At 48.5% G+C, this 13,104-nt stretch overlaps 1 protein-coding gene across 7 annotated transcripts in view; it reads right to left on the reverse strand.

Moving 5' to 3' along the window:
* Window positions 1-13,104, reverse strand: part of LOC108116323 (homeobox protein prospero) — a 55,157-nt gene that overhangs the window by 3,457 nt on the left and 38,596 nt on the right. For 4 of the 7 annotated variants that reach the window (XM_017228130.2, XM_017228133.2, XM_017228131.2 and 1 more), the window contains exons 3-5: window positions 9,447-9,491; window positions 2,487-8,445; window positions 1,631-1,813 (exon numbers count right to left, since the gene is read on the reverse strand). In XM_017228130.2, coding sequence (XP_017083619.2) covers window positions 1,631-1,813; window positions 2,487-7,543 — 5,240 coding nt within the window. In that variant the 5' untranslated portion in view covers window positions 7,544-8,445; window positions 9,447-9,491. The remainder of the gene's footprint in view (window positions 1-1,630; window positions 1,814-2,486; window positions 8,446-9,446; window positions 9,492-13,104) is intronic. The other 3 variants (XM_017228137.2, XM_017228136.2, XM_017228134.2) reach the window with 3 other exon arrangements.

A 13,104-nucleotide genomic window follows, 5' to 3' on the forward strand; every position in this document is an offset into this window, starting at 1 on the left:
GTGTCTGTGTGTGCGGGTGTATATGTGAATGCATGTCCTTTCCCGCTTTCTTTTCATTATTTGCATTTTGGCGAGCACAAAAAGAAGTTACTGCAGCTAATGCAATTATATAAGTGGCCTGCTTGAGGACCTCGAACAAAAGGCACTTTTGTTAATTAGCCAACACACACACACACATGTGTGTTCCAAGTGGGGAGTAGGGGAGTATATGTGTTTGTGGGGTGGGGCCCACTTAAGTAGGCAACACTTTTTAATATGCCAGCGCCACAAGTTTCTTGGCCTCGCTCTCCGCTATTCTCACACTTGACTCTTCAGCTCAAGTGGCAGCTCATCATCGTGACGCTCATCCTCCGGATTCTCGAAACTTATCTTCAACGGAGTCCTAAATGGGGGGCCTAACCCCTTGCATTTTTCTTAAGTGGCCACTTTAAGCAACATGTTATTAGAGCACTCAGCCCCTGTAGTATCTGTGATGGTTCTGTGTTTTTTTCTGTGTGTCTGTGAGTGTGGGAAACTCATATTATTAACTAGTGGCTAAGAGAGAGCAAAAAGCGGTTACAAATATTCATTTCCTAGGTTAATTTAGGGGGAAAACGTTTAAGAGGGAAAGCAATTTCCCAGAGAACAAAAGCAAACCGAAATCTAACTTAAGAACTCAACATGAGAAAATAACGCAAAAGAAATCGTTACATCCTACTTTAAGCTACCCCTCAGATCTAAGGAAACGGAAACAAACAATCGAGAACCAGTTAGGAAATCAAAAAATATTCCCACCCATTTTAACCTCTCACCAAAGAAGTCGAAGTCGATGGTAAAGACAAGATGCCAACTCCCCGTTTCCCATGCAAAGTAGGTTTAGGGTTTATGCCGAAAAGGGATTGCAACCCCAAGAAATTCCGATAAACTAACTTACGATGAACAAACCCCGAGCGTGCCGGGTCTTGATTTGTTGTCTTTTGTGTTGCTTGTGCGCAGGTAGGGGAATTTCTTAGGGTGTCTCGCGAACAATTCCTTAAGACGTTGCGCATGTCTTAGACAAATCGGAGACGGGCAGCTGCTAAGCCGGTGATGAAAGAGGGTTGGAAGGTAAATCCAGGTGAGACCTTGTGCCACGCTCTGTTTTCTTTTGCCTTTCGTTTTTTTTTCTTCTTTTCGGGGCGGACAGATGCGGCCCGGATTTGGCGCGCAAATCACTGCGACTGCATGCGGGCCTACCTCACTTCACTTTAGTTTTGTACCATTGAGAATGATACACTCCTTACCCCGGAATAACCCATACTCATACCCGGAGTATCTGGCAGCTGTCGTTTTTACGTAGTCTTTGTGCTCTTTTTGGCAACTTCTTGCGCAATTTCATCGGACTGACAGTTGGAGTCGCGGAATGACAGCCGTATGGTGTTGCATGTCTCTGCGCCTACTTCTTGAGTGCAAGTCGACGGTTTTCGACAGGTGGCAGTCTCATTTTTGGCCAATCAATTTGTTACCAAAATCCCCATCCCAATCCTCATAAAAACTTAAAACCTTCAAAACTCAGGCGACGTAACGAAATCATAAAAATGAATGCTGCTGAATGGTTATATATATATATATATATTGGCTTAAGTCTATGATTGTTAATTGTACAACTTACCGGAAGTTCGAGAACCATTTCACCAATTGTGCTGTGTTGTTCTTGTTGAACTTGATGTCCGGGAAGTACATCTTGAGCACCGCGGAGCTGGGATAGCGCACCCAGAAGAACATCAGCTTGGCCTTGCGCAGGTGCATCGGTGTCAATGTAGAAGAGTGCAAAGGAGTCAAGGATTCGCAATGTCTGGTGGTGTTATAGATATATATGGTATATGTATGAGATATGTGTTGGATGGATGGATGGTCGATTGTCTTTCCAAATTTCCATGTTCGTGTGTCGCAGAGCGAGAGAGAGATATTCGATTGGATTGGCAATGTCTAACGTGGCTGCACTTTCGAGTGCCAATAATGAATGTCTAAGGGTGCCACCGCCCAGGCCCCCAAGCTTTTACCTCCTTCAACCCACTGATTGAAAAAGCTGAGCTGGAAATCGGAATGGGAATCGGAATCGGAAAGGGTATGGATATGGGAATGGGGGAATAGTAAGAGGCCAACGAGTGCAGCTCTTTCGATTGGCTGCTCGTCATTGATTTTTTCCATTTCTGTGGCTGTTGCGAAATGCAACTCAAGCCAGGCCAAGTCGATGATGATGATGACTTGAGGGTCTTTGGGGGTTTAAGTGTGCGGCGGGGCAATAAATAAGGTTTTGATTACATTTTATAAAAGAATTTAGTTGGGAAATAAATAAACTGAAGAAGACACTTGATTGGTTTCGTTTTGTAAGCGAGATCCGGGTCGGGTTAAGTACCTTGCCCCATTCCTTTCTACTGTACTACTATACTATATCCCCCAAGCCCCATCTTTCTCTTAATCTTTCTCTTTCTCTGTTGCACACGGTGGACTAGGTGGAAACTCACTTGGCCATCAGCGACTCCTGGTGTTCTGTGTTTAGTTGCATTTGCTTGTAAAAGGATATAGTAGGAGCCATGCCATCGAACTGCATGTCGGCCGAGTTGCACTCGGACTGGCGATCCTGGGCGTCCATGACAGCCCGCAGGCAGGTCTTGTAGTCGGGCGATCCGCCGTGATGAGCGGCGGCCAGCAGGGCGGGATGAAGCATCGACGGCGGGTGGGGCAGCGGCGGTGAGTCGCGGGAATCCATCAGAGCGCCCAAGCTGCCCGGCGGACTCGAGGACAACTGCATGGGTTGGTGGTGCGGGTGGTGCTGTTGGTGGTGCTGATGCAGTTGGGCGGCCGTTGGTTGACCAGCGGCTGCATGCGGATTGAAGAACGGCGAGTATGGCGAGAAGACCTTGGACTCGTGCAGCGAGGGATTAGGAATGGCCACGGAGGTGGGCAAGGACACGGGCATCATGGGTGGTGGTGGTGGTGGCGGTTGCGGATGGTATGCAGCTCCTCCACTGCTCCTCGTTGGACTCTGGGCGGGCGTGGCATTGCTATTGCCGACATTCGGCGCCTGTTGCTGCTGTTGTTGCTGTTGCTGCTGTTGCTGCTGCTGCTGTTGTTGCTGCTGCTGAGGGGTAGTCGGTGGTCCTCCAGTGGGTGGCACTACGCCATCCTGGGCCAGGATACGGCTGACGGTGCGCGGCGTGATGCGTGTGTCCGTCACCTTATGGCGCTTCTTCTTTGGAGTCACCACCAGGCTGAGGGCCTCGTTCTGCTCCAGCTGCTGCTGCGTCTGTTGTGAACTTTGCTGCTGCTGCTGCTGGGCGGACTGTTGCTGTTGGGCGGTCTGTTGCTGCTGCTGATCGGGCGGCAGGCAGAAGGGTCCGGTCATCGAGTTGTAGAGCGCGGCGGCGGCCACTGGATTCATGCCCTGAGGCGTTTTGGGCGCCTGGAACATGGCAGCCGCTGTGGGCGAAGGACGAATGTGAGGAGGCGGTATATTAAGGGTACTTAAGCTATTGTTAGTGGGGTTGGCTGGCCCGTTGTTTTGGTTAGTATTTGCGCCGGGATCCCCCGACTGTTGCTGCTGCTGCTGCTGCTGCTGGGCGGACATAGCTGCTGCGGCGGCCGCATGATGCATCTGCAGACCCATTGCAGCGGCTGCAGCAGCGGCGGGCGAGGCGAAGGATAACTGACTGCCATTTAGGCGAGGGGCGGAGATCAGCTGTTGACAGTTGGGAGGCAACAAAGGATGCGATTGCTGCTGCTGTTGGTGCTGCATATGCTGTTGTTGCGCCACATTCTGTTGCTGCGCTTGCTGCTGTTGTTGCTGCTGTTGCGAGCTCTGATGTTGCTGCTGAGCATTCTGCTGCTGTTGCTGCTGCGCACTCGACCCATTCGCGGGCGTTTGGGAGGGCATTTGACTATTAGCTAGGAGTAGTGAACCATTATTACCTGATTGTGTTGCGGGCGTGGGTCCGTTCTGGGGCCTATCCGCTACTTTGGTGCGCGGTGACTTCCGGTCGAGGATCTGCGAAGCCAGCAGCAGGTCCTTGTTTAGTTGTTCGGCCGCTGCAGTCACAGAGTCCGCCTGTTTGCTGAACAGCCGCCTTTGGTGGACGAAACGGGTCACAATGGTGTCCACCAGAGCGGACAGCGAGGTGGTGATTTCAGACTTGAGCACATCGGCTAGTCCTTCCAAGTCCGTGCCCGACATGCGCATCATTGAGCTATTGTTGTTCGCGCGCAGCATTTGGAACTTTTCGGACAGCTCGGACTTGAGGGCGGTGTGGGCAGCTGCCCCGCCCATTCGTGTGGGTAGACGAGCGGGCGCTGGGTGGTGCATTTGCGGCCTTGGCGCCGCGGTGGCCACATGTTGCTGCTCCATTTGCTGTTGCTGCAACTGTTGCAAGTGCTGCTGTTGACGTTGGATCTGCTGTTGTTGCTCCTCCTTGCGTCGCTGTTGTTCTTGTTGTTCCTGCTCGAAGCGTCTGCTGTGTTCTTGTTGTTGTTGCTGCTGCTGCTGTTGTTGTTGCTGCTGCTGTTGCTGTTGTTGTTGCTCGGCCGCTTCCTTGGCCATACGAGCCTCCTGCTCGAAGAAGAACTGTTGGTACATGGCGGCCGCATGCGACATATCGCCCATATGCTGTAGAAGGGGTGGGAATCCTTGGGGAAGGGCTGGATGACCTACGCCCACTAGTGGATTGTGCAACTTGCCGGACATCATCTTACTCATCATTTGGGACAGCATGTTGGCTCCCGAGTCAGTGTTTTCGCCCAGAGTTGTCTTGGGCTTCAGAGGAGATGGTGAGGGGGAACTGGAACCAGGTCGTTCTTGTCCTGGTTCATCCTTGTGGGCAGGGCTCACATCACCGTCTCCGGTTAAAGTTGGCGAGGGCGACAGCTCGATGTGATCACTGCTGCCATTATCGGGTTCCTGTTCCTGCTCCGCATCCTGTTCCTGGTCAAGTTCTTGGCACTCGGATTCTTGCTCCATTCGCGAGCACAGCTGCACGTATTTCTGTTGCATCTCTGCCAACTGCTCCTGCATGGATCTGAGCTGCGACTTGAGGGCATTTTTCTCAACACGCTTTTGTTGGATTTGCGGGGACTCCAGCTCATTGGATTCGCTGTCATCCTGGTCGAGCATCATGCTCTGCAGATTTAGGCCGAAGTTCAGACCAGCTGCGGCGGCCACATATCGCTCCATGGCGTGTTGCTGAGGTTGGTAGAGCTTGCGTTTCTTGCAGCCATTCACCTGGAGTTGTCCTGCTTGCACCAATCCGGAGGATGGACTACATCTCATTCCCGAGACAATGTTCTCTACTCGAGCACGTTTCAAATCCATACCGGGTTTTTTGAGACTGCCACTGCTAGAATCTCTTTTCTGCTCCACGCAATCATCGTCGTCATCATCATCCAAGACATCGTCCTTGCTGTTGTCGAGCAGCATCATGTCGGAGTGGCTTGGCGAGGCAAGGCTATCGAGATCAGATCCACGGGAATGAAGTCCTAATAGTTCCACCTCATCCAGCATGTCGTCCACTGTTTCTTTTTTGGTGGGCAACTGTGGTACCTCCGGAGCACGGCTCTCGGATCGCTGGCCATTGGCCGTGGTATCTTCCTCGTCCTGCGCATCATCTTGGGCTCCGTGGCTATCCAGAGAGTCGGAGGACTTGCGTCGCAAACTACCATCGCTGGCCAGGCTGCTGTGACTTCCAGTTCCACTCCCACTCCGGCTGCTATGGCTACTTCCATGCGGTGATTGCTGTGGAGGCGGAGCCGTCAGGGGCTCACTCTTAATCTTGATTTCCGTCATTTCCGATTCGTCGATCAGATTGATGCTCTCCATGGTGTTGTTATTATTGTTGGTGGTGGCAGCAATATTGTTGTTATTATTATTGTTGAGCTTGGAGTGGAGCTGTTCCTTCTCCTGCAGTTGCTGTTGCTGCTGCTGCATGGCAGTGCGCAGTTCTTGATCCAATTGCATCAGCTCCTTCTTGCCCTGCAGAATATTGCGCAGCATGTGATGGGCCACCAGATCGTGTTGCAGTTGCGATTGGTGCTGCTCTCCACTGCTAGCTCCACCATTCAGCGAACTTACCGATGCTGCTCGTGGTGGTGAGCCACCGGCAACATCAGCAGCTGCCGCCTCCAAGGATCGATCACTGCAGGCGGAAACACGTCGACTACCTTTCGGTGAGACGCCCTGATGCGAGTGACTGGAACTGTGGGCCGATCCTGGCGAGATCGAGGCATTTGTGCCATTACTCAACGGTGTATTGTTCGCGGGAGCAATGCTGTTGTTATTGTGCTGCTGCTGAAGCAACTTGGACGTGGAATTGAGACTGCCGATCAGTAATTCGGCACTGGTTGCCGTCTCCATGGCGGCGGCCAGCATGGCGTTGTCCAAACTTTGGGGCAGGCCACTCGTTGCGTCCTGGGCCTGCTTCATTTGACGGCCAAAAAGCTCGTTCAGCATCTTGGCCGAGGAGCCACCAAACAGGTTGCCAAATGCGGCCGTCAACAAGGACGAGGCCGAACTGGCGCCCGAAACTGGTGAATTGCTGGTGGGCGAGTGGGTGGCAGCAGCAGCCGGTGTATTTGAATTATTATTATTGGCCGTGCTGACCGATTGTGGTTGGAACAGGGCTCCTCCACCAGCGGCACCCGCAGCAGCCGCGGCAGCGCTACTCATGAAGCCAGCAGCGGTTGCCGTTGCTCCGCCGTTGCAGCTATTGTTGCTACTATTGCTATTGCTATTAATGCTCTGTTGCTGACTGTTAATGTCTTTGCTCAAGGATCTTTGACGCGAACGACGATTCACTTTACTATTCGCGTTTCCGTTTCCGCTACCGTTTGAATTCACGTTCACGTTCGAGTTTACGTTCGAGCTTAAGTTCGAGTTCTTGGCTATTGGCGTGGGCGCTTGTGTTGAGGTTGGTTTTTTAGCCGCGCACGTTGTTGTCTTGCCGACGGCCGTTGAATGACTGATTTGCCGACTACTGCGGGCACTGCGATGACTGCGACTGCCGCCACTGCGATTACAATGGTTCGCGTTCGCCGTCGTCGTCGTCGTCGTCGCCGTGGCCGTTGCCTTGTGGTTGTTGCTGCTGGCGTTGCTGTTGCTGCCGCTGCTATTGCTGTTGTTGCTGCTATTGCTGTTGCTGCTGCTGCTGGCGTTGCCTTCGCAGCCTTCGAGCACAACCACGACGTCGTCGTCGGAATCGTTGGATTCGGCTTCCTCTTCGTTGGCTTTCTCCTTTGCCTTCTCTCTCTCTTGCTCCTTGTCTGCGTCTGTATTGGTGTTGCCGCTGTTGCTGCTTGTAATGGTATTAGTCTTGGTACTCTCGCCGCAATTCGCCGCGATGCCGTCGCCGTTGATTTGTATGGGTATTGGTGACGTGTGACCGTTGCTGTTCGGCGGTGGTTGCTGGTGTTGCTGATGTTGCTGCTGTTGCTGTTGCTTGACGGCGATTGTCTCCGGCTCGGTTGCCTTCAGCAGCACGTTGTTCTCATCGCTGTACAAACCAAAACAGTCCGCCTCGTACTCCTCTGATGACATCATAAGATGATGCCCACCAGCAGCAGCAGTTCTCTCGCCTCGCGTTTCTCAGCTCTCAGATGCTTTCCCTGCCGCTTACTCTGCCTTCCCCTCAGCAACCCTCTTTCACCCTCTCCGCTTCTTGGGATTGGCTGGATTTTCTCTAAATTTTCCCCTTCGTTTCTGGCAAAGAGAGAGAGATAGAGAGAGCAAGAATTCGCCGCGGCGTATGCGTGATTTCAAGTTTAAGTCCTGGCTGTGGCTTTTCTTTGGACCGCTTTCTAAGCTTAAGTGTATCCTTGTCCGTATGTGAGTCCTAGTCCGTGTGAGAAAAAGAAGGGGTTATCGATGTGTGCTGCGCTTTCAAAACCGCTCGCTCCTGCAATCCTGGCTGCCTGGCCGCGATGTCCTTGCTGCTGTTTGCTGCTGTGTTGTAGTGCGCCAAACGTTGAAATTTTGCTGTCGCCCAACTTATTTTTTTGGTCGAAATGTTCCAGTTCAAAATTCTTCCCGCTGTTGACAGTTGGTTGCTGCTGTTGCTGCTGGCACTTTTGATTTTGTGTCTGCGTTTTCTACGTTTTTTCCTGCGTTTTCTAATTGTGAATTTTGTTTTGAATTTTCTTTCCACCACCACACACATGCGAATGTCCTTTGCATTTAATTTTATTTAGATTTGATTTGTATTTCCCTTCTTTTAACTCCCGTTCACGTCCTCTAGGTATGTTCTGCTCCTTTCCAGTTTGGTTTGTTGGTTTCGCTTTGATTTTATTCTCAAAAGTGTGTTTTCGATGCTTTGACCGAAAACTTGCGAATGAATTTTAAGATTTTTTCTTTCGTTTTTCGTTTTTGTCGTTTTAGGTTTCTTTTTTAGGTGTTTTGGCTTGGTTTTCGTTTTAATAATCCTTGCTTGCGCTCAAAAAATCTTTCTGTAAAATTAATGGGAGGCATAAGTTGGAATATCTGCTGTGGAAAATATATGCGACTGAGAGTGGGCGACTGTTTAAATGGAAAGTAAAAGTGGCTGGCCAAAAGCTTCTGGTTTGGGTGGCCACTTGATTGGTGCTCGGTTTGGGGCTGTCCAGGGGATGGCTGTTAGATCCTATGAGGCTGTGTAGAGGGTGGGTGGGTGTTTCAGGGTGGTGTCCTTAATTCAGCACAAGCTAACAACCCTCCCACCCGAGACAGGTTTTTATCTAATTTCTCCACTTGAGCTTATATTCTCTGTTCGACGGCTTGTGTGTGTGTAAATTTGATTGGGAGTGTGAGTCAGTGTGTTTACCCGCCCCTTTCTGTTTTTGTACAAAATAAAGATAAGTCACTTCGTTTTTGCTGATAAACAAGTTTGACTTACTTTTCTCTGCCACAGATACAGATACAGACACGTAGATACTTTGCATATGGCCATGGGTCGACTGCGTAAGCACTCGAAATAATCAATATGGGGACTTTGGAACTCACCAAATGCGTCAAAGCATCGACTATCGATCAGACTTAGTATGTGTATCTTAAATGGTCATATGTGAGTCGTTAGTGTCTAGGGGCCATATGCATTTCCCAAGAACTATCAAACAGAATCCTCCCCTTTGGCAGGCCGAGGGTTTTCGACTTTCGGGCCCTTCGATTTCAATTGCGAGTGCAATGGAATGCAGCCCGTAGGCTCAAGTCAATGTCAATGGAAGCCACCCCTCCGTTCTTCGATCCTTATTTACTTTTGTTTTGGGCAACTGTACTTTCTCGAGCCTGCAGCTTGCAAGGACAACCCGGAGGGACAAGAACGAACGTAAAGAGGGTGAAGAGGTAAGGGGACAGAAGCAGGATCAGGAACAGCCACCCCTATGAAGGACTTATTAAGTTGGGCTTGGTCTAGAGAAGGGCAACGGAATTCCAATGCACAGCAGATCGAGATATTGAAATTGTCAAAAATTACCACAAACAAAGCGTTATTTTTCTCTGTCGTCCATCATAGATCCTCCTGAAATAGAAAAATATATAAGATACATTAATTAAACGGAAAAAACACTTTAAAGTTAGTAGGAATGAATCTGAAGTGATAACGACTATAATAAATATTTCAATTTAAAATATTTACAAAATATATCTTAAATTATTACAACATACTAACATATAGTAATTCTTAGTCCCTTAGTCTTTATTTTACAACCTGATAGATAGATTTAGCACACGTGCCCGTATGCTTAAGTCTAAGAAAACTACCTAATTGCCTCATTATGTTTACAACCTTTTCTTGAGGAACGCTTTCTTTAGATACTTTTCGATTGCTGCAATAGACAGTTGGCATTTCCAAGTTCAATGCACCTCGAGATATGGGTTTGGGTTGGTTTTAGTCTAGGACCATTATCAATAGGCCCTTCTAACTTCAACCCCGCAAGGAGTGCAAAGAGGGCAACATATGGCCCCGGCCCAGGAGAAGAAAGGAGAACAAGGAGCAAAGAAAGTTGCCAGCTGAGGCGAACTTCCACCTACAAACGGCAGCGCAGATAATTACGACCTTAACACATTTTCCGTTCATGTTCCGATGGAAAACGCTGGCTTCGGATACTTTGCATGCGCTGGAAATGAGGGGAGGCGCCGGTTTTTTTTTTGGTAGAGGGGCATTTACGTGTATCTCAAAGTGTGCTTTGGAATGTGCCTTCACAGATCGCGGCACACGGTAATGTACTCATCGCACAAACGACCAAAGTGTGGCACGGCCATGTGTTCTGCATATATATACGTAGCTTCTCCATATCCCTCTCCTTGTCGTGGTCGGGTGTCATCATTAAAATATGCTTTGGCTCATAAAAGGGCCCACGGGGTTGGGGTGTCATTGTGTTACGGTCAAGTGACTCTAAAATCCGTTAAAACAAAAAAATATTGTCCCAAAATGAAACTAGTGGCAATTAGGCATTATGATTCCCCTTCAAAGATCCATTTTGCCAAACTAAACAACAATCTGTCGAGCTGAGATTCGCTGGAAATGGAAAATGAGTAAATGGTGGGGGAAATCACGGAGAGCAATGCGAAACCGGGTCCGAATCTGCAGCCCCTATGCCAAATACGGATGCGGAAGGAAGCGATCGCCGCAGCCAACAGCTGATGATCGCAAGCGATTGCTTGGAAGCAAGGGGAGATTCGATACACTGAGGATAATTTGAGGATCAAATTAATATTTCGATTTAGGATATATTCATTTGAAGGGTCCTTAGGTCTTAAAATAGTAATTGATCTTGATGATGTTTAAACTATAACTTAAAATTCTTCAATTTAAAGTAAAAGTGTAAGAAAGGTTTGAGAAAACTACAAATTTATTTTTTGAATTTAAGTAACATTTCAAAGCACCTAGTTTTTTTCTTAAGTTTAAGGGTGATGGTTATGGCACGTACTTGGCAGCCACGAGCTGCAAACGATGATCGGAGCACACCTGGACTCCCTGTCTATGCCTCAATGCGCGTGCGCACAAGCTGGCGATCGCTTGAGGAAGGAGTTGGAGGTGGAGGACGAGGAAGAGGAGCAGGGGTAGTGGCAGACGCAGAAGGAAGCCAGGCAGACGAAACCAAGGGGCGTGCTTGGTGGTGGCATTTGACATCCATCCAAACAAGAACCGATTTTTACCTGATCCCACATTGCTATTTGCCTAACGGGTGGTGCGGAAGTCGTCCAAAGTCGACGACATCAATAAAGTTCAGAAACACCTTTCAACTTGCTTTGGCATTCATTGCCAATGCAGTTGCAGCTCGCCAGCATGCCAGCTCTAATCCTGCCACAAACACATTAAAATTATGTTGCCGCAAAGTTTGCTGGCAGTCGTTTCCACGAGAATTGGCAGCAACTATGTGAAGTGAATTGTGCTAAAAGAAAATGTCCTTCTCTGCCTTCTCCAGTCGCTGTCTCAAACAGGGATTTTATGTGAAAACTTTTCTCGGAACTTGCCAAAAGGTCTCTCTCTGTGGTGGGATTGCAATGCAGTAAACTCGAATTATTATGATGTCAGAGCCCAGTCTCAGTTATTGTTATGGCCATTGCTGGATTTCGGTGCCCAGACCTGGAGGATGGGGTGCACGCTCCTTGGCTAATGCCCCGACTACCAGATAAGATACAGATACTAGTACATGGAAAAACTCTCACAGATATCGGCGTTTGGTCGCCATATGGTCGGCCATAGATACGACATCCATGCGATACTTTCGAGTGGAGCCCGGCAAGGTTTTCCTACTGCACTTAGTCGGCTAGAAGTAGGTTGCCTGGAATTTTCTCGTTGATTTTTTTTTTGAAAGGGGTATTTTCAATTTGAGGGAGGATTTGGTTGAAGATTTTGACGGTTTGACAAAAAGAAATGATTATAAACTAAACTATGCTATGGTTCTTGAAATAGGATGTTCAAAAGTTACAATTTTAAGAATTATGATTTATGATTTATGAATTTAAAAATAATACTGAGATATGCTCAATAAATTGTATTAATTTATAATCAACAATTTAAAAGATATAAGTTTTCTATAAATGTGATTTACAAGGAACTGCAGATTGGAACCCAAAAATTCCTGGGTATCCTTATGGTCTCCACTGAACTCAAAGTTCTTGTCCTGCGGATGTTTTCAGACATAAGCACATTTTGTGGTCGCTGTTTGTCGTGGCTGCGTTGTTGGCTTTTATTGTCTTTCAGCGCTTGATTAGATACCACATACACACTCGTACATTCACAGCCTGGGATACTACGGATATACGGATATAGACACGAGCGCGTCGAGATACAGATACTGATACAGATACTAGTGTACTAGCGTATTCGGGCCAGGCACGCAATGGCAGCCAGAAAATGGCCATATGTGGCCAAGTCGGCTCCCACTGCTCATTTTTCTGACTTTTGTTTGGACAGTGGTCGCTGGTTGCTCGTTCGACTTTGAGGCTTTTCCACCTCCTTCTGCCCTTCGCTGGGCTTTTGTCCAACCTGCAAGCCTGCACCTGCACCTGCCACCCACTCTGCCCACTCCAGGCCACTTCCCCACATTCGTGTCTAGCGCTTATCGCGCTTTTGATATCAAAAAAAAAAAAAAAAAAAAAAAAGAAAAGGAACAGGGGGAAATGCATGCCTAACGTGTGTCCTTTTGCTTCGCCTATCTATGCAGATATCTTTCTCTGTCTCTGTGTGGGTGTTTAAGGTAGGAAAGGGTGGGGGAAGGGGGCTTGGAAAGAGGAGCTCGGGCATTAAAAACATTTTCATTGTAATCAAGCGTACTTTCTTTTATTATTATTATTTTGCCTCTCTTTCCGGCACTAACGACGCAAATTACTCAAATGTATCTGGCAGATACTTTTTGTTTTCCGCCTCGATGTCGTTCGTGTATCTATCTGTCGCTACCCGTCTCTGTCTAGAGCTGCTCGTATATTATTTATTGATCGCGATAAGCGTCACGAAGCCAATTTCAAGCGTTAGCCAAATGATACTTGCCCCATGCTCCTCCTCCGGGCTCTTAATCGTAAGTGCTTTTTGCACTCGCTTCCAACTAATTTGTGTACAGTCCCGTCAAGCGATGAAAGTTCTAGTACTCGTAGTTACCTCAATTCAAGTTTCAACAGTCCCGATC

Source organism: Drosophila eugracilis, unplaced genomic scaffold, assembly GCF_018153835.1.
Source record: "Drosophila eugracilis isolate 14026-0451.02 unplaced genomic scaffold, ASM1815383v1 contig_367, whole genome shotgun sequence".
Classification (NCBI taxonomy): domain Eukaryota; kingdom Metazoa; phylum Arthropoda; class Insecta; order Diptera; family Drosophilidae; genus Drosophila; species Drosophila eugracilis.